This window comes from Drosophila albomicans, chromosome 2R (genome assembly GCF_009650485.2).
Source record: "Drosophila albomicans strain 15112-1751.03 chromosome 2R, ASM965048v2, whole genome shotgun sequence".
Lineage (NCBI taxonomy): Eukaryota > Metazoa > Arthropoda > Insecta > Diptera > Drosophilidae > Drosophila > Drosophila albomicans.
Window position 1 is genome coordinate 25,681,926 of NC_047631.2, and position 21,417 is coordinate 25,703,342.

Sequence of the window (21,417 nt, forward strand, 5' to 3'; positions counted from 1 at the left end):
TTGCTACCGTTCTAGCTTGCCCTCAGTTCCGTCAGTGTCCCATGTCCCATGTCCCCTATTCCTGTCTTGTCCCTTTTGCCTCAGTGCGTGTGTGTGTGTGTTGTCGATGATGCCGAGTGCTTGGGCTTGGCCAAAGATACAAAGCTACAAAAACACACACAGATATACTTGTATATATATTTGTATATTGCATAGTATACTCTTGTTGTGTCGTTCTCTTGGCTCGTAAGCAGCAGCAGCAGCAGCAGTGTGGGGACCACTACAGTGACAGTATCTTTGCCCGCTTAACAGCATTACAAGCAGACTTATGAAAGAGCTTCAAGCCTCTCCCTCTCTCTCTCTGTTCAGTCTTCATGTTCTGGGTTCTCTGTTCTCTGTTGTCGGTTCCGTCTGCAATTTGACTTGACTTTTACGTATCGTCAAGTACTTTTCTGGTTTTACCCACTCGGGGGACATTTGTCAGTCAAGAGACAAATTTAATTTTTTTCTCTCTTTCCGTGCAGAGGCGGAGCGGGGAAATGGACTGCGATTAGATATGAATGGCAATGAAAGTCATAGCACACAGGCAAAGTCAGCTAGCTAGCTGGCTAGTCGAGGCAACAACTATTCCAACTGTCTGTTATTGTGTTACGGACCACTCGTTAGTGTGTGATCCTCTCCCTTTGTTCCCGCCCCGCACTTTGCATTCACGAACAAACTCGTTTTTCATATGCAGCCCGGCAGTCCGTGCACGCTGCGTATACGTAATTTTATTACAACTACCCCAGACTGACTGTCCGCTTTTTGGTCAATGGACCGACGACGACCACGACGAACGTTGCAACCCAAAATGAATTGCCTCTGCCCCAAATTCTTTTTTTTTTCGGTGTGTATGTGTGTGTGGGAATGGACGCAGAATGCACAGAATTCATTTCGCATTGAAATGACTGTACAGAGAGCAATTAGCTGAAATTATTGTTGCTACGTGTGCGTCGTCACTTGACTGGCGGCACCCCATACGAGTGTACGGGGCGTATGCTTAATGTGTGCGAGCTTGGTCATTATTCAGAGCCGCCTAGACTAGGCAAGACACCACTGAAACGAAAACAAAAAAAAAACTGCTGATTTGCGGTTTGCCAATGCCAACCACACACACTTACACACAAACAGTGCGAGACTTGTGCAAACATTCATGAAAAACCCGGAATTTCAGTGCACAATAATTTAGCGAGCAGCATCCCCGAAAGTCGATACGAAATTATGCCAAAACAAATCAAGCAAATGAAAATATCACAGCCTCAAAATCAAGGCAAAACACACGCAGCCCCCTCAAGCAGAAAAGAGGCCAGACCAAAAGAGGGGGAGGCTGAGGTTTAAGATTGGTTGGTGGGTGCCACAAATGCTGTGCTTAATAGGCATCAGCTGGGTATTAAGTTGTTGTTTTTTTTTTTTTTTTTGCTCTGCTGTTGTCGTTGGCTCGTCTTGGCAGCATGACAACCTTTTTTTTGCTTGGACCCGGCCAGAAGTCGGGCATTTTAACAAGCATTTTACGAAAAAGAAAAAAAGAATGAAAGGAAAGGAAAGAACTCTAGGCCTCTATTCACTTGGCTTTCTTGCCTCACTTTTATTCAACAAACAATTTGCGGAATGCCATTAGGTGACGCCTACTGCTCAAATTATCTCTCCCACTTTTTTTTTCTGCTGTTGTTGGCTTTCGCCACAGATCGAGCTGCGGGTGAAGTAAATTCAATCACATCATCTTTTGTTAAACTCATCGTCTGCTGCTGCTGCTGCTCCGCAAATAAAAGATAATAACAACTTCTTCTTGGGGAGAATTGCTAAATAAAAACGCTGAAAATTCTATCGAATTAAGTTTTGGAAATAATTGTGCCGCATTTTCCTATTGAAGTAAAAGTGTTTGAGGTAAATGGGAGTTGGCTTTTGTGCTGTCGCGCAAAATAGATTAAGTTATTATTAAAGGCAAAAGGTGTTCAACTGAAATGCTTTATCTATCATAAACTGTCTCTATATATTTAGAATTCAATTAAATTGTAATACCAAAACAGCTTCCCAGTCTTTATATTACCACTTTATACACACTGAACAATATTAAATCCCAGACACTTTAATCGATTTATTCAACTGGCCAGCAGCTGCTGAATGGCAAACACTTTACGCCTTAACCACATCAACAGCAAACACTTAAGCGATCTGCCAAATTACATTAAAAACTTTAAATTTCGAACCTTTGAAAACAGCAGCCACAAAATGCTTCACACGACAGCAGCCAAAAACAACAACAGCAACATCAACAACAAAGAGAAAGAAAAAAATTAAAAATTAATAGTTGCAACTAGCGAGTGTCAATGGAAACCACAACAACAACTGCTGCTGTTGCTGCTGGAGTAGCAAACAAAAACTAACCAACTAACAAAGTATATAACAAAAAACAACAACAAAGAAGCAGAAGGAGCAAAAAAAAAAAAACTATTGAGTGCCAGGCAGTAGCTGCTCATTGCCCTCCTCTTCGTTTTCCCCCTTTCCACACACACACACACACACACTCTTCAGTTGCCACTAACAAAAATTTCTAATTTAAAAGTTTTGCGCCCAAACGACGATGACGACGACGACGATGAGTAGGGCAGCCGAAACAGCAGCAGCAGCAAATAGAAAGCTGCAAATAAAAACGCAACAACGTCACACACACACACACACACACATACGCACACAATTGTAGATAATGCAACCCCCACCCACTTGTGGCAACAACAAAAAACAACGGCTAAAAAAAAAGGCGAGCAAAAGCTGACTGAAGGTGGAGAAAGCAACTTTGGACAACTGCAGCTGGCATTATAGTTGTTGTTGCTGTGGATGTTGCTGTTGTTGCTGCTGCAACATCGTAGGCGTTGCGTTGTTTTTGCCCACATCGTTAGCAAAGCGCATCGGCAACATTTCGTCAGCTTCCGCCTGTGCCTCTCAGTTTGCCTGCCTGCCTGCCTTTCTGCCTGTCTGCCCGCCAGCCAGTGAGCCAGTGAGGCAGTGAGGCAGTCCAGCCAGTCCAACGACTGGAGCAGTCGCGTCATGCGCGTTGCCAGCTGCCCTGCTTTTGCCTTTGCTTTGGCTTTTTGCAATTGCAATCGCAACGACTGCGACTACGACTACGAGTATTCCCTGTGGCTGTGGAGGCGTTCGTCTTTAGTCGCTGCGCTCGTCGTCATCGTCGTTGTCGGCAATCGTTGGCATCAACTATTTTTATACGCTGCTGCTGCTGCTGTGTGCTGTGTGTGTGTATATTTCTGTCTATCTTTCGTATATGAGAGAAAGGGGTTGCTTTCGCTGGTTGGAGGCAACGTTTTGTCATTGTGTATTATACGTTTAGCATGCATCGTGTGGCATCGTTGCAACATTGTTTGTAATTTACTTGTTTGTTGTTCTTGCTGCGCTTTGCTTTTGGTTCGTTGGCTTTGCCGGTTTTTTTTTCGACTTTCAATAGTACAAAAAAATAGAAGCTTTTTGTGCTCCAAACGATTTTCATACTCGTATTCGAAGCGTGTGTATACCGAACGTATACATGCATGTTTGCCTTTTGCTGGCAGCAAATCGAATTATATTTGTTGCCCATGCCATGCACCACAAAGTAGACAACAGACAAGGCCGCACAACAACAAGCACCATATGCACTTTGACCCATACGACAGCCATACGAAATATTGAAGCTTGAGTCGACGAAGTGATATGAGCTTATTTTTAGCTTTGCACACTTTCGCTTTAAATTGGCCGCCAGAAAGTATGCAACACTTTTTTTATTGCTCGTTTGCCAGCTATTGTTGTGTGCTGTCTGTATATCGCTCACTCTCTGCGTGTGTGTGTATGTGTGTGTGTGCCAAGTTTACTTAATGTCACGCTTCATATTTCATATTTTCTTTAATATGTATTTTGTCATGCATAATGTTGACATTTTGACGCGCTAATAAACATAATTTGCTCATAAAATATTTTTTATTGCCTCTGCCTTTATCAGGCTCGTATCTTTGCTCATTTATGAGCCCAGGTACACTCGTGTGTGTGAGTGTGTGTGTGTGTGTACATATATTTCATGTACTTATTTTTGTTTGTGCAACGATACCTCGTATCAGGTTAATGCTTAGGTGCGGCATTAAATAAATGTCTCGAAACTTGAGAACGAGAGAGCGAGAGAGAGAGAGAGAAATACAGAGAGAAGGAGCACAAGTGAGATGAGCCGGCTTCATTTTACAGATAGCCAAGTGAAACATAAATTTCAAATTAAACTGATAAGTTGTGCAGCACTTTCTAATTGCCACCCCACAAAATGGCAAACACGCTCGAGACTTCAATTAGATTAATCAGTTTGCAAGAAATCTACAGTAATTTAGAATGATTTACACTGACAATTGCGAATGATATTTGTTGTCTCAACAAACAGAACGAGTATTATAACAAATCAGAGGGGGATAATACATTAAATGTAAACATTAAATTGTATTTACGTATTAAAGCATTACATTTAAAAATAAAACTTAATAATGTGCATTATGAATAAGTCATTATAAAATTATAAATATATTCTTAAAACTTCTATTAACGCATTAAATTAAAAATATATTTTTTAATGTATATTATTTAAGTATGAACAGTCAATGAAATTACTTATTTTGAAGATTTATTAGTCAGTTAGATAATACAAACTGACTCTCAAAGCATTAAATTTAAAAATAAAAATAATAACTTAAAAAAAAATATTGTTTTGTGTCTTTAACAATCCATTAAATTCCTAAGTTTAAGTGCAGTATATAGTCAATATCCTTGCTCTCTATTTCCTTTACCCGAAGAGTGTCCCTTCTTCGATTACATAATTAACTATCTGTTCACACTTGAGACAGCCACTTCAGGTTGTTGTACTTTGATTTTTGGCAAGCGCCAAGCGCTGCCAACAAATCACATTTTCTCATTTTCCACCCACACATATATATATGCGAATTGTTGTTGCTTCATGTGAAGCGAGCGAAGAGCAAAACATTTTTAAATATTTATTAGCAACAGCTTACAAGCATCATCTTATGATGTAGCCGCTGTTGCTGTTGTTGTGATTGTTGTTGCTGCTTTTTGGTCTCGCCTTGTGCGATAAGTAATTTCGTTATTTGCCAAACATGAGACCAACGCCCTCGAAAGCAACAGCAGCAGCAACAACAACATCAACAACAACAACAACATTCCCTTCCCAGAGAAAGCGAAAGGAAAGTCTACGCCTTTTTGGTGCTCGCGCCATTTGTCTGCTCATCCTGCCAGCTGGCTGCTTGTTGATGCCATTATCTTATTCAGCATCCTTGTCATCTCATAAAGGATGCCTATTATAAATTAATTTTTACCATCCACGGCTGCTGGTTGCTTCCCGCTTCCCGCTCCTTGCCACGAAAGTTGCCTGCTCCCTTTTGCTATCACTTTTATCACTTGTAGAACCCCAAATACCCCAAACTTGGGGGTGTACAGCAAACATGTTGCTCCTGTTATGGCTCCTAGTCAGCCAATCTGACAGTCTTCTTCTTGCCCCGCATGTGTAGAGTGGTGGTTGAGGGAAGGGGAGGGGAGGTAGGGAGAACTGCCTATACTCGTATGACAATATAATTTTTTGATTTAAGGCTGCTGCTGCTGCTGTCGCAATTTTTCAAAAGGAAAGGCAACCCCTCATATTTACAGGTTGCCACAAGGAAAAAAGAAAGTTGCTGGTTGCCAACAGCACACACACACACACACACACACTTTCTCTTCGAGGCTCTTGTGACATTGATGCCCTGTGCTTGGCGCTCTGTTTTATTGTTATCATTAAACTGGCAACACCTCCCAAACGTCGCGCCCTTCGCTCAGCCTCGACATGTTGTCCTCTTGTTTGCGTTGTCTTGTTCGTGCTTTTGATGCGGGTTTCTCCTTCAGCCTCGAGCAGGACGACGGCCTCAACAAGTTTGACATGGCATGAAGGAAGGGAAAAACCGAACTGATCCATGATATGATTAAAAATTGTTCGCTTGGCTTAGCTTTTTGCGGCCGACAAGACATAATGGCATCCAATCTTGTATTTCAGTCGACGCTGGCCCAATAATTTGAGCCACGTTACGCTGCTGGCCATGATTAATTGGTACGCAACACAAGCTGCTGCTGCTGCTGCTGCTGTGGCTTCTACTGCTGTTGCAAGTGGGCGACAAATCAAAAGCAAAGCCAAAGCCAAAGCGCGGCAACACTTTTTGGGGAGTGTTAACTGCACTTCATTCATCAACGCTTCCTAACCGCAACGAGCTGGCCAACAATAACAATACGAGCAGGAGGCGACGAGAGGAGCTGCAGATGGAATTGCTGCATTGGAAATTCAAATAAAATTTACCACAGTTTCGTAACTTTGTCAACGATGCGCAACGTGCGACAGTGAGGCATCTTGCAGCAGGCGCTGTGGTTGTGTGCCAGCTGAAAGAGTGAAGAGCAGGTGAAGGAACGGAGGCGGGAAAAAGAGTGGATGGCAGTGTCAGACCAACGAGTCATGGCGACGAATTGCAATTTGCAATTTTATGGCAGCGCAGCTAAAAACAGAAGGAGCACCAACTAAACGAGCAGCAGAGCAGCCAGAGGAGTTGAAGCTCAAAACAGAAGCAGAAGCTGCTTTCGAGGTGCCACAGAAGCAGCCGCAATACAAAACAAACCAATTTAAATTTTTAGCGCTGCTGGGGACAGCTCAGCATCATAGACTAGGGAGGAGCAGGAGGAAGAGGAGGAGGAGATGGATGAAAAACATAGTTAACAGCAGAGGCAAAAGAGCTGGTGAAAAGCGCAACAAAGCGAAGCTGACAAAATCAAACCAAATGCAGAGCTGGCTGCCATTGGGAAATGGCAAGCAAACATAAAAAACAAAACGAGAGAAGAGAAGAGAGGAGCGGAGACGAGGGGGAAGAAGCATAAGGACGACAGCAGCAAAACCGCGCGCTGAAAAATATTCGCAGTGACAATAGAAAGGGGAGAGGAACAGAAAAATATTGGTTCGAGCGGAAGAGCGGGAAAACGGGAAAAGCGGTAGACTGACCAAACACTCAATCAATAAATTATGCTGCCACGAAATATACAAATCAACGAACTGAGGAGACAAAGGAGCAATGGACCAAAAGGAGAATTCGAGGAGAGTGGTTGGTTGGTTGGCTTGGTTGGCTGCTGGTCTGCTGTTTGGTCTGTGGGGTCCGCTTGTTTGGCTGGTCACGCGGCAAACAAACGAGATGCGACGACGGCCAAACGGCACCGCATCGCACACAGCACACAACAGAGCAGAGCAGCTGCGAAACAAAGGCCAAGCTGTGTGGAGCACAGACGGATGTGGCTTTGTGGGTTTATGCTCCCTCTCATTCTCTCTTTCTGTCGCTATATGTGTGTGTGTGTGTGTGTGACCGCTGGCAGCTACCGCAGCTGCCGTTAGTCATTTTAAAAAGTGCTACGCTCTCAGTAAGCAGGCAGACTGGCCAACAAAACCCCGCCAGGCAGTCGGGCCAGCCAGCGAGGAATGACAATGTCATATGCGCGGCAGCATTGTGCAAATGTGGCCAGAGCAGCAGCAGCAGCAGCAGCAGCAGCAGCAACAGCAGCGGCAGCAGATAGCAAACCACTGTGGCAATGGGTGGTGAATGGTGTCGGTTTGTTGCTATGTCAACGCCAAAGACAAAGGCGCACTGCGACCAAATGTCAAAATGGCTTCAAGGCATCGCTCTCTCTCTCTCGCTCTGTCAGTTGCTGCTGCTCTTCCCGTTGTTTTTGTTGTTGTTGTTGTCTGCATGACCCCAAGATGACCTCGAGCGTATCGTGGCGGCTTTAAAGCGGTGCTGCTGCTAGACCGTGGCCAGCATCGATTTTATTTTTGCGCCACGGCAAACAGACGAAACAACATGAATATTTGCTGACATTTAAAATTTGCATATAAAATATTGATCAGCCGTGACGAGGTGGTCGCCAAAGAGCTGGAGCAAAATATTGCCACGTATATTAATGTGTATGTGTGTGGGTGGGTGTGTCTGTGTGTGTGTACTCAGCGCTTTTTGTTGTCAATTTTCAGCCAGCACTTTTACCGCAGCACTTAAAAGTATGCAATGCTTTTTGTGTTGATCCTGAAATGTAGCATGCTGAAAAGTATGCAACGTTTTTGCGTTGATCCTGAACAGCAGCATGCTGAAAAGTATGCAATGCTTTTTGCTGAGCAGATCGAATTTCATTAATAAACTGGCAGCTTGATCGATTTTTGCAAGCTCTCCTTACATTTGCACCTGTCACACACACACACACACATCCTCATATACACACGCACCTGGCATACGCATGCAGACAACGTTCTGTGCTTGTGCTCCATTGTCTCTACAATGTTGTCCAACTAAGCGGAAGCTGTTGGAATTTACCAACGTTTAAACTTTAATGCTGTGTACAAGCGTACAGTTTTTTTTTTTATTGTTGTTTTGTTTTGTTCCAAAGTCTTTCACATGCTTCGCCCACTCTTGCTCTCTCTCTCTTATGTTTTTCTCTATGTCTCTTTTTCGCTTGCTGCTTTAGTGGGATTTAGATTTTTGTTGTTGTCGTTACTGCTGTATGTCCTGCCTTGCTGCCCGCTCCAATTGAACCTAATCCGGCTGCTAAAGTATTAGCTACGTCGTTGTATGCTCATCCCGGCTGTCCAAACTGCCTTATGCTGCTTTTGCTGTTGCTTTTCCTTCCCTCTTGTTGTTTGCAGGCATTTAAAAAATAAAAAGAAATCGAGAGAACACTGTCGGAAGGTCTGTAAAAACTTTTACCTCACTGTCTGGTCGCAAAAACTGCCCGTCTCGCTTAATAACAAGGCGTCAGCCGTTTGTGTATGGAACATCCTGTCCGTTGCAGAAAATGAACGGCCATCAGTTGTCTCTGGCCACGAGAAGCATACTAATCTGTTTCTACTCCAGCTCCTGCACTCTTGTTTCTACTCCCACTACTCCTTCTCGTTGTCGTTGTCTTTGCCCTTAAATGAAGTAGACTTTAGAGCGCTGATCATGGCTGCCTGTTTGACAATCAGCCGCTCATGGCTGGGACTTCGTTAGTGACTCCCTGCAGGCAAACTGAAACCCTATCTTTGACCCGTCACGTGGATATCAATGAATGTCAGGGCATGTTATTAACAGAAATTAACATTGCAGCGACAGATTCGACATTGCGATGATGTGATGAGGTGAGCAAAGGTTTGCTATGTCGCGTCAACATGGCGTATGATTGATTTTCTAGTCATAAACCATAAAAATGAAAAGCAGCGCAGCAGAGAAAAGAGAGCGCTTCAGCTTCAGCTGCTGCCGGGCTGCTGAAACGTGCCCAGATAAATGCGGCAAATATTAAACGGAGAGTAAGCTTCAATAATAATAAAAGTTATAAATCTTAGCATTGCCTGTCGACGGCGTTGAGGATGCGGATGAGCTGTAGGATGTGGACATTCAGAAAGGGCAACAACGACAACGACAACGGCGACGACGCCAACGACGACGACGACGACATGCTGCATCGTGGCGATAATAACAATTTATTGCACGCACACAAAGAGCCGCACAAAACACACACACACAGCGAAAGGGAGAAAGAGAAAGAGAGAGACACATGTGCATAGTGTGCCAAGTGCCGGAAAATGCCGCGAGACACAACTGCAACAGCAGCAGGAGCTGGGCACTCGGCAGGCAGACGAGCATAAAAACCACACAATAATAAAAATGAACAATGACAGGTTAATAGCAAATAAATGAAAGCCCATAAGAAAAGCGCAACAACGGCAGAGTGCAGGAAAAAAGAGCGGCAAGAAGTTGCAGCCCAGACAACAACGACAACTGAAAGCGACAATGGCTGACACAGAAAGGAAGAGAGAGAAAGAGAATGGGAGGGAGAGGAGACTGCCAGCAAAGTATGCTCTTAGTCTAGGCAATTGATATATGGTTTTCAATTTTCAAAACCATTGACCACTTGCAACACCAAGAACAACAACAACTATCAGCTATAGACAGACTGAAAAAATGCTGGGCATATTTAAAGCATAACTACGAGCGAGAGCAAAAGGAAAAAGTCCTGGAACAGGGACTACGACAATGATAATGGCTTGAAACGTACTTAACGGCTGCAATAATGACGATAATGGCCAACAACTTGCGTCGTGGCAGCGCCCACGCGACTCGGCAAAACGCAGTCAGCAAACTGTGCTGCCTGCCAATAATTGTCATCAACATTATCGCAGTGGCTGCGTGTGACACACTCAATGGGTGTGGGTTAGTTTCCTGGGAATAACACGAAGGGAAACTAACTCGAAAGGGTGTGCAATTGAGCAAACGGATCTGATGGCATTTGCTATTATTCAACTATGGCGAGTGAGGTGCATTTAATTAATTGCAGCTGCAAAAGGGGAATTGCAATTATTGTCTAAGCTATGTTATCAAATTCTGTTTTATTTACAATTAAACTTTGACAACAAATAATTTAAAATATATAAAATGTGAAAAGCTGAATGAATAAATAAATAAATAATATAAAAATGAAAATTATTCAAAAATAAGACTTTCCTTTCTTTTTTCTGCCTTTGAAGTGCATAAACTTGAGACAAGAAAGATTATTAAAGATTATTTACTTATTTATTATTATTATAAATATACATATTAAGATACCAATAAAGCAACATAATTATAGAATATATATAATGAATATAGTATTCATTTTTAAATGATTTTTCATACTTGAAATTCGTTATTATAGCACAGCAATTAAAAGACTATTATGCAAACTATTTAACTAATCGATGGCCAATTTTAATTTAAATAGCTGCCAAAATTAATGAGATGCTTTAATAGCAAACAAAATTATAAAAATCAAAATCATTTGCATACCAAAAATATTTTCAAAAAAATAAAAATATATTTGGCAATGATTCGATTTGAAAATCCAAATAAATTGAATTATTTAGGTGTCGCTTTGGACCCGCAGGCGTTGGATTAAATTTGATTCAATTTGCGTTGGCGTAAGTTTAAAGCAAAATATCGATCACCTGCTTAAAGTTGAGTGAGAGAGAGACGCCCACGAGACGAGGCAGAGACAGAAAGAAAGCGACTGAGAGACAGGTGGCGAGAGTTGGCCAACAATGGCGGCTACTTGGCAGCTGTGCCAATGCCTGGCGAACGCATCAGTCAATGTCCTTAGAGTTTAACAAAGAAGGACAATGCAAGCATACATATACTACGCAAGTTGGGCAGAGGTAGAGGCAAAGGCAGAGGCAGACACCGGGCCACTTTATAAAGCCAAATTCAACGCTTGCCTTGCCTTGCCTCGTTGTTGCCATCTCCGCTTGTTGCCCCCCTTTTTTTGCTTGCTGTTGTCGCTTGCAATGCGCGTTAGTCTGTTTGCTTTTCTTTTTCATTTTTTGGGAAGGACATGAAGCGACGACAACTGATGTTGCTGTTGCTCTCCTTTCGCTTCACTCTTTTCATTTTCTCTACTTTTTTTTTGCAATTTGTTTCTGCATCTTACAACGAATTCAATTGAAAATTTCTACAGACACTCGACGTCGCAAATTTAAAAACAAATTTGCCGCAACGCAACAACACGAAGAACCCCAAAAGAAAGTAGAAAAGTTTTTCTACTTCGAACTTCAAACTTCGCATTGAATTCGTTTGCTTTTAGCCCCAGCTTACAGCTGGTCAAACGTGTGGACGTGCGTTTAAATGTTACGTATACGACACTTTGCACGCTGCCCATCAACTTTGGCACAATTGGCAGCGTCGTCTGATTGTCTGCTAGTCTGGCTGGCTGTCCCTTGTCTGTCTACCAGCTGTTTGCTTAGTGCAGTTTTCACTTTGTGGGCGTTGCATATAGCAAAAAATAGCAAAGCACACGCACGACACCTTTCTTGGCTTTGGCTTTGCCTTTGGCTTGTGGCATGTATTTGCTTTTGGCCGTGCCTCGACATTAGTTTGTTTACCTTTCGTTTGTTTGCCATTCGTTTAGTAGTCGCAGCAATGACAATATCAAAATCGAAATCGAAATCAGTATCACACAAATCGTTGAACCAATGCCAAAAGTGGAAATTGTCAATAATTTCAAATTGATTTCTATTTGATTTAACACAACAGCAAAGAACAACAACAACAGAAACTACGATGACTACGAGTAGCTGTAAGTAAACACCTAAACACTATAATTGTGCCATCACGGATAGCTGTATACAGCGATACCTACCTTTACCTGGCTAGTTTCGACTTCAAGATGTTGCCTGGGGGGCGTAAGTGAAAAAGTAAACTTGCCTTTCCCACCGACAACGTCTTGAGTCGAGGCCAAATAACATTAGACAGCCATTATGGGCTTGGCTGGCTTTTACGAGGCATCATAAAAAGCATTACTTGAACTCTTACTGCCTGCGCCTCTCTCGTAAAACAACTCGTGAAATTCCGACTATAGCTCAATAAAAACAAATCGATAACTGTGCGCTTAAAGTGTGTTCAAATTGTTCCCCCTAAAGAAAAAAAAATAATACAACAACTAATAGCCGCACAAAAGCAAAAAGTATCTCAATATGCTGCTCTAAAAATCTATTTTGTATTTACGGGCAGCGATCGTAAAACTTATGCGTTATGCTCTCTAATTATATTTATGATGATGGAACATGAATCGTAAAATCGTTTGCCATTTTTTTGTTGTTGAGGAGTTAATACGTTTCTTAAGAAGTTGCTGGCCATAATATGCTAATAATATGTAATTTTCAAGATGTATATGAACCACTAAACATATTAAAATTATAGTGAAGCTTTTCTTTGAATTGTATTCTAGCTTAATTATATTTCTAAGATATTTTTTCTTACTTTTTTTATATAAACATATTAAAATTGTAGTGAATTGTAAAATTGTAACTTAATTGTATTTCTAAGATATTTTTTCTTACTTTTTTTTATATCACTTTAAGCTATTTACAAACTATTTCTTTGGTTTTTATTTTCCTTTATTAAGCTTTCCCTTTCTTAAATAGCTTTTAAACTGTTTAATGCTTCTGGAATTCGTTTATATTTATTATCCTTGAAGAACTTTGTTAATATTTTCTTCATGTTTGTATCCTTTTAAACTTTTTAAAACAAATTTATTCAGTAAGTATTCCTAGTAAGTATTTCTTTAGATAGATTATTCTTATATATGTTTTTAAACCACTAAGGAAGACTTTATTTTTCTTTAGTTTATTATTATTTCGTCTTTTTTGTTTGCCTTTGAACTGCTTAAAAATAGTTTCTTCAGTTTGTATTCCTATGTGTGTATTATCCTTTAGATACGTTATTATTATTTAATTTGTTTTGTACTACCAAAAATATAAGTTCTTAAGTTTTTATTCTCAGTTATTATCATTAAAAAAAGTTTAGTATTTTTATACCCGCTACCCATAGGGTAGAAGGGTATTATAACTTTGTGCCGACAGGAAATGTATGTAACAGGTAAAAGGAGGCATCTCCGACCCTATAAAGTATATATATTCTTGATCAGCGTCAACAGCCGAGACGATCTAGCCATGTCCGTCTGTCCGTCTGTGTGTCTGTGTGTCTGTCCGTCTGTGTGTCCGTCCGTCTGTCCGTATGAACACCTAGATCTCAGAGACTACGAGAGATAGAGCTATAATTTTTTTCGACAGCATTTGTTATGTTTGCACGCAGATCAAGTTTGTTTCAAATTTTTGCCACGCCCACTTCCGCCCCCGCAAATCAAAAAAATCGAATAACAAGCGTAATTTTAAAGCTAGAGTTGCGAATTTTGGTATATATAATAATAACTATCGTAGTTATGATTCCTGAAAATTACGATCAGATAAAAATTGTAGAAGTTATTAAAGAAATACTTTTTTATGGGCAAAAACGCCTACTTACTAGGGGTCTTAGTTGCTTTGGCCGACAATCTGGTATATTGAGCCGTCTATGGTATATTTTGAATGCGGTACTTTATCGATATACCACATATACCATTCGGTATATTTTTAGTATTTTTGCAGTATATTTGGTATATTTTGAGAATAATACCGCAAAATATATTGCTTTTATTCAAAATGGGTAGCGGGTATCTCACAGTCGAGTACACTCGACTGTAGCTTTCTTACTTGTTTTCATAATTTTTGTTTCCCTTTGGACTACTTAAAAATAGTATTTTATTCGCTTATCCATTTTAAATATTTTGAATAACTTTTGCTTACCCTGCTTAGGCGAAACGCTGAGCACTTGCTGCGGCGACTGTTGCTGCGAATGGATTTGATATTGTTGCTGCTGCTGTTGCTGTTGCACAGCAACCGCCTGCTGTTGGGCGGCACAAACGGCGGCTGCCACAGCGGCCTGTTGCTGCTGCTGATGATGGGCAGCGGCTGCGGCAGCTGCTGCAGCGGCAGCGACAGCCTGCTGCTGCGATTGCTGCTGCTGATGCGGCGACTGAGACTGCGGATGCTGCTGTTGCTGCGTGGTTATAATCGACATTTGCTGCGACGATTGCTGCGATTGCTGCTTAACGCTCGCCTGGTGTTGTTGCTGCTGCTGTTGCTGCTGCGGTGCTGGCGCCTGTTGCTGCTGCTGCTGCTGTTGTTGCTGCTGCGGTTGCTGCAAATGCGTCTGATGGATGGCCAACAATTTGGTCTCATACGGCTTGCCACTGAGCGTCATCTGTGCTGTTGCTGGCATCATTAGCGTGGGCATTGCCAACATTTTTTCACTTTGCACTTTGCAATGTGCTCTGCGTTGCTCTTTGCTGATATTTGCTGTTGTTGTTGCTGCTGCTGCTGCTGCTCGATTGCTGCTGCTCGGTTGGTGTTTCACGTTTTGCGGTTAAACGCAATTCGCTTTGATGTTTAATGAAGTGCTGCCTCACAGTTGATGTCTATCATCAAATCGTGCTATAATTTTACTAAATAATTTTTGTTTTTCTTTTTTGTGTGAAACCGCACTTTTAATTGCTGTTGTTGTAGTTTTGTTTGTTTTCCTTTTTTACTTGTTTTATTTGCTTTTGCTGTTTGTTTGCGCTTTGTTCAATGTTACGTGGAAATCATTTGATGCGTTAAATGATTTCTACAAATTTTTATTAATTTCAAAAGTTTCTCTTTGCGGTTGCTGCACGCATTTATTTTTACGGTTTTTTGTTCTAACTTTTTTTTTATTTATTTGCTTTTGTTTGTTGTTGTTTTTTTTTTATTGAATTTTGCTTTACCTTCACTTATCACAGACCAATAAGATTTATTTATTTTTGGTTTTGGAAAAAAAGTTCATGTGGTTTTCGTGTTGTTTGCTAAAACACACAAAAGATTCTTTAAATTAGCCTTAATTTATATGTTTGTGTTTAACAAATAAAAAGTGAAATTTTCAGAATAAAACTTTTATCTAATGCAACAAAATAATTTCTATAGAAATAAATAATAAGCTAACATCGTCTATAATAAAAGTTCAACGAATTAAGTATATTGTTTTGATTTAAAAATTTATGAAAAATACTTTAAAATAATAAATATATAATTCCTCAATTTATTTACTAGAATTTAAGCACAATCTTGCATTTTTATTTGCTAACATTTTCAGCTTATTTGTGTGTGTTTGAATTATAAACACAAATAAGAAATAATCATATCTCTCATCTTCCCTTCCTCAATTCATAATTATATTTGATCATGCAAACACTAAGAATAACCCTTTCTTAATGTGATGAAAAAAAGGAGTAAAGCAACTCGACATCAAGCAAGCATCTTTTGGGTAATTGCACATTTTATGCACGAGGTTTTTATGATGTTGCTCGAGCACAAACATTACATTCTGGGCACAACCATTATCGTATATCAAGCCTAAGCCATTCACACATCATTTGAAAAATTAAATTTAATATTTTACGATTTGTGTGTGCTTGCTGTGCATTGAGCGAGTGTGTGCTTGCGTGTGTGTATTGTGTATTCCCCACGCAGACAAAGGCAAAAGCAAAAGCGTGAGCTAACAAAAAATAAAAAATTATGCGAGAGACGCGAAAAGTGCGCGTAACGCAATATGAAAGTGCCGAAAACAGAAACGCGAGAGAACAAAATATTATAACAATAATAATAAAAGCAGCTGAATACAGGCGCTGCTTTTTTTACGAGTGACGCGCCCCAGAGACAACAACAGAAGCCAAAGAACGGAGAGAGCACACAACAAAAAAAAAACAACAGACAACTGACAAAACTCGGGGAAAAACTCCAAAAATTGCACGCCCCAAGTGTTGGCAAGTGTCAGGATCAGGCGCTGCCACAGCCACAGCCGCAGTCGGCGTCAACGTCGACGTCAGTCTAACGCTTCCGGTTTTTATAGCGCCAACGGATGAGCAGACAGACAGACAAACGGACAGACAGACAAACGGACAGACAGACACACAGACACGGATGGACAGACGGACGAACAAATGTTATGTATAAATATAAACTTATATTTTTATTTTTGAAAGCCAAGACACACACACAGACGCAGTAAAAAGCAACGAAAAATGTACAACACACAGCATTCGCTGTCATCTAACTGTTGTATGTGTGTTGGTGTGTGTGTGCGTGTGTATGATTCATACACACAAATGCAGTGGCCTTTTTTTTATATGGCCGCACTGTGTCGGGCGGCAGTCGACGATGGCTGGCTGAAAGCATTTATTGGCTGCTCGTTGTCGGTTTATGTGCCACATAAGCCGAAGTGCCACTGCCGTTGTATTTGTGTGTGTGTGTGTGTGCCGCTGTTGTTGCTGCTCCTGCTGTACATAATGTGGCCAAAAAAAAAAGGAAACAGCACCAAAAAATACATGCGAACAAAATGTCACTTTTTGTCGCCTTTATGTAAATTCAACCAGCAACTAAAATCGATGCTCAGCTGAAATGTTTAAGTTTCTGGAGAAATGTATAAATATTGTTGAATATTGAATGCCTATTGTTATTTTTGCCAGCACTTGAAAACACTCAGAAAACAACTCTCACAACTGAACTGCACTTGCTCCAAAAAGTATGCTATAAATAATTTCAAACACAATTTTCACGATTCTCGACACAAGTTTCTGTTTTTTTTTTTTTCATTTTTTACCGACTATTTGCAAAGATAGTTCACAAAAATTAAAGCAAGTTGCAAACGAAATCAACAAACAACATTTCAACTAAAAGAAAACTGTGTAATAGTCAACGAAAAGAATAATGTACTACTCTTGAAAAACTTGTTTCTTTTCAAGTTGATTTTACTTTATTTTCGCAGACGCCTTTGCTGCGGATTTTTGTACGCGTCGTCAGTTTGAAATACTTTTGTTTTATTTATTTATTTTCGCTTTTGTATTTTTGAATTTTCCGCCTTCAAGTTGTTTTTATTTCGTGGTGTTTTATTTTGTTTTTTGTTTTTGCTTTTTTGCTTTGTGAGTGTGTTTTTTCTTTTTTTTTTTTTTGGTTGTGTTGATTTTGCTTTGGTTTGTTAGTTTGTTGGTTTTTTGTTTGGAAATTATAATAACAACTTAACAACAATGTAACGAATATCCTTTCTTTACGAGGACACAATTCAAACTGAATGCGAAGCCCGCTCGTCGGTCTCACAAATAGTCGAAACGCGTCGTCCGCATAGGCCAAACCGTTATTCTGCCGGCGCCGCTGTCGTGCTGCCAACACTCCGAGTCCTGTGGCATCCACCGAGCGAACAGCTCGTCATTCCAGCCAGCTTCGTGTCACATTTCGCTCAGGCATGCGCATTCCATTCAGTTCGAAATGGTTGCTGTCCCAACTACACTCGAATTATGGCCGAGTTGAGTTTGAATTTCCCGCTATTCATGCGCTTTTATGGCAAGTGTAGCTGATGGCAAGTGTTATACATCTTGTGTCTGTTAATCAGCTGCAGCTTCAATGTTAGCCAAGTGACGCGCCGTGTGACATAAATGAGTTGTGTTGCATTGTTCGACATGCTTCAACAATTGCGGCAAATGCTTTGAGCCGCTTTTCAAGCCAACCACAACAATAGCAACAAGAATAACAACATTCTCTTATGATAATAGACTGTCAAACAAGCACAACTACAAATGTAAACATTCCACTCACACACTCACACACACATATGCACATTGCTATTGTTTATGCGCTCAAGAGCCAATAATCCACTTTTGTTTTGTTATCATTCGCGCGCGCCATGTAAAGCAACCCAACACCCTCTTCTCCTTCCTCTCCCACCACCCACGCACCCTTCTCGCAAAGGCAGCGAGTGTTAAGCACGTCGTTGCTGCCTTGCGCCCGTCTCCACTTAATTTCTACTTGATTTGTCGCTTAAGAAAACTAATTGTCTGCCTTTTGTTGAGCGTGAAAACAATAGAAAACATTTTAGCAACTGTTACTTTAGCCCAAAAGCGTATTAGAAACATGCGGGAGCTGGGAGCAGGGCACCCAGAGCACAAAGCCATGAAGGAAAGCTCGAAGAAATGTTGTGGCTAAGGCCAAAAGTGGCCAAAAAGAAGTGGCAGACTGGCGGCTTAATGGTTTTTCGGCTCACTTTGGTCATGCGAAAGCAACAATGATGATGATGAGACGATGATGATGGCCACAGGCAGCACTTCAAGGTCATTTTGCAAGAAGACGGGAAATGCAAATGTAATTTTAGTGGCAAAATAGTTGAAAGAGACTCAAGAGTAGCTGTCACTTAAAAGTTGCGCGCTGTCGCGGTCTGCTAGAATCTTCGACAGGTTCTTAAAAACAGAAACTTTCCATATTTCCAAAATTTCAAAACACTTAAATAATATTTAGATTACTTACAATTCCGTAGAGCACACAAAACACGCTTTATTTTTGACAATCTAACTTATTTCATCATTTATCGATAGTATCAATTCGATACATTCATTTAAAGTGTTGTATAACTCATTTTAAGTGCTGACTCAACACTGAGTACTGAAAAGCACTGAAAAATGATAACTTAATTTAAGTGTTGAATAGTGCGTAGCAAGAGCTTCATTTAAGTGTTGTGTAGTGTGTAGAAACTAACGTCTGAAATATAAAGCAATTCTTCAATTACAAATATATAATATTAGCAGATATAATATTTACTTAAATCCGAGCAAAGTTATTTGTTTATTCTCATATTTAATTTATGAAAAAACCGCATGCTCTCTGTAGTGTTGTAAAACACCGCAATGTAGATCATGATGCATGAGCAGCTAGTACAGTATTTAAGTCGCCAGCATATTATTGATCGTGTCAGCTGGTCACACAATGCGCCAAAATTAACGAAATTAAGCAAAGCTCGCTCGTGTTGCGCATCGACAAAAAAAGGGTAATAAATTAAAGTGAATTTGAGCAATTTGATCAAACAATTGAACCGCGCGCAGTCTGCAAACTGAGCCTCGAGATAAGCGAGTTATCAAGTTGCAATTTTCGTCGACAAACGCGACGCGCAATGTTTTCGTGTGAAGCCTGTTTGCTTGTCCAGCGTGTTCACTCCTGCCCCGCCCCTTTCCAACTGTATAGCGCCATCTACAGGTCGCATTTAAATGCAAAAAAATGTAGTCGAAGTTTTGTGCAGCCGCGTTGACGGCCACAACAATAACGATAGCAACATGGCGACACATTATCCGCTTTTCTACTAAATACGTACGCACACATATGCAAAAGACGTGCACACGCACACACACACACTAGAGAGAGAGAGAGAGAGAGGGCGAGAGCCGCCCCTTGTCACATGCAAAGAACTCACGTGAGCGATTAAAATCTGAAGGAAAGTATTTCTGTTTTACGATACACTTTTTTTTTTGCTGTTGCTGTTGCTGTTGCGTTGTCGCTGCAACATTGAGGGTTGTTGCCGTGACGCCAAGTGACGCCAGCTGAGGTGTAAATGAGTAGAGTTGAGCGAAAGGGTTGCGAGCAACTGAGGCAGCAAGAGCGACTGCGACTGTGACTGCGACAGAGGCAGCGACTGCGGCAGCAGCGTGTAATTGGAGGCGAGTGTCGTGTAAAATGTAAAACTTGCGCCGTAAATAAATCAAAACTTTCTGACTGAACAAACATTCAGGTGAGCGAAAAAATGCAGCGTGTGACGGCAACAGCCGCGAGCTCTGAGGCAGCAACAGCAGCAACTAAATGCGGGCCTCAAGGGTGGGGTGTGTGGCAAAGAGGCAGCACAGTTTCATATTGACAAGTGCGAAGGATGAAGAAAGAAAGGGGTTGGGAAAAAGCAGCACAAGCACGAGGCCGGTGGATTATTTATGCTAAAAATTGGAACAGCTGCTGCTGCTAAGGATGACGATGATGATGATGTTGTTCTCTCTTTCACTCGCTGCTGGCGTCGCAGTTGACTGCACTGCATTTTTATGTGGCAGAGAGAATGTCTCGGCTAAGTTGACACACTGCTATAACTCAACAAAGTAGCGCTCAATGAGCAATATAGTAGCAAATTCAATATCATCTTAGCTATCAGGGGGATCTCATATAATTTTATTGATTTATTGCATAATACGCTCAGAGTATGCTAAACAGTTTGACCCTCACTTGGGGGCTCGCCGCAAAACTTTTACTGATTTATATATCCAGAATTTCTTCTCTTGGCTTTTCTTTTCGTTTTTTTTTTTTCGAAGCACAAAATGAAATGTAAATGGCGCATTAATACGGTTACAGCACAACTACAAACCTCGACTTCTGCCATCTCACACACACGCACTCAGTATATTTTATATACTATAAATAATGTTGGCCAAGGCGCATTAAAGTCGAGGGCAAAAGTTTTGCGCGGAAATCTTGGCAAAATGTGTACGGGCGAAGGCAAGACAAAAGCGACATTTGTAAAAAGTAGTTTGTTGTAGGAGTAATAATAAAATCATAAAATTATTATTATAAATAAACAGGGGAATAAAAGAGATCTTAAAACCATTTGCAGGCTTCCGTGTGCTGCTGGCTTCCAACTAAACTTTTTGATATCTTAAGCAAACATTTCCAAGTCAGCAGCAGCAGCAGCAGCACAGTTGAGTCCTGAATAAGTTGACAAGTTTTTTTGTTGTCTTGCTTTTTTTTCTCCCTCCCAAATACCCATTGTATGCTGGGTATATCGTTTGTAATTGAGCTTAGGCTGCAGTCAAATATATGTTCGAGTATTTGTGAAGTTCGTCTAGGATATCTGAATGCTGAGCTGCAGCACTTGTTTTTTGTTTTTCTTCTGCTGCCATAAATATATTAAGCCGTGACAAACTTTGCGCCTCAGCTGGCTGGGGAACTGAGAATATGCGTGGAATGCCGCGCTACGCTTAGTGGCAACCGCAGCTAGCCACACAATTGATGACCAGGAGTTTAACTTAATTGTATGTGGAATCTGTAGCTGAATCTGAGTTTGAGTTTGCGTTTGAGTTTGGGTTGGAGTTTGAGTCAGATGCAGATACAGATTCGGAGGTCTG

At 40.9% G+C, this 21,417-nt stretch overlaps 1 protein-coding gene across 4 annotated transcripts in view; it reads right to left on the bottom strand.

Annotated features, from left to right (window-relative positions):
- LOC117576764 (cytotoxic granule associated RNA binding protein TIA1) overlaps positions 1-21,417 on the bottom strand; it is a 49,190-nt gene that overhangs the window by 25,265 nt on the left and 2,508 nt on the right. For 3 of the 4 annotated variants that reach the window (XM_034261812.2, XM_052007436.1, XM_034261813.2), the window contains exons 1-2: positions 17,252-17,552; positions 14,231-15,306 (exon numbers count right to left, since the gene is read on the bottom strand). The exons of the other annotated variant lie outside the window; for it this stretch is intronic. In XM_034261812.2, coding sequence (XP_034117703.1) covers positions 14,231-14,729 — 499 coding nt within the window. In that variant the 5' untranslated portion in view covers positions 14,730-15,306; positions 17,252-17,552. Of the gene's footprint in view, positions 1-14,230; positions 15,307-17,251; positions 17,553-21,417 lie in introns of those variants that run through there. 4 annotated transcript variants of the gene reach the window in all.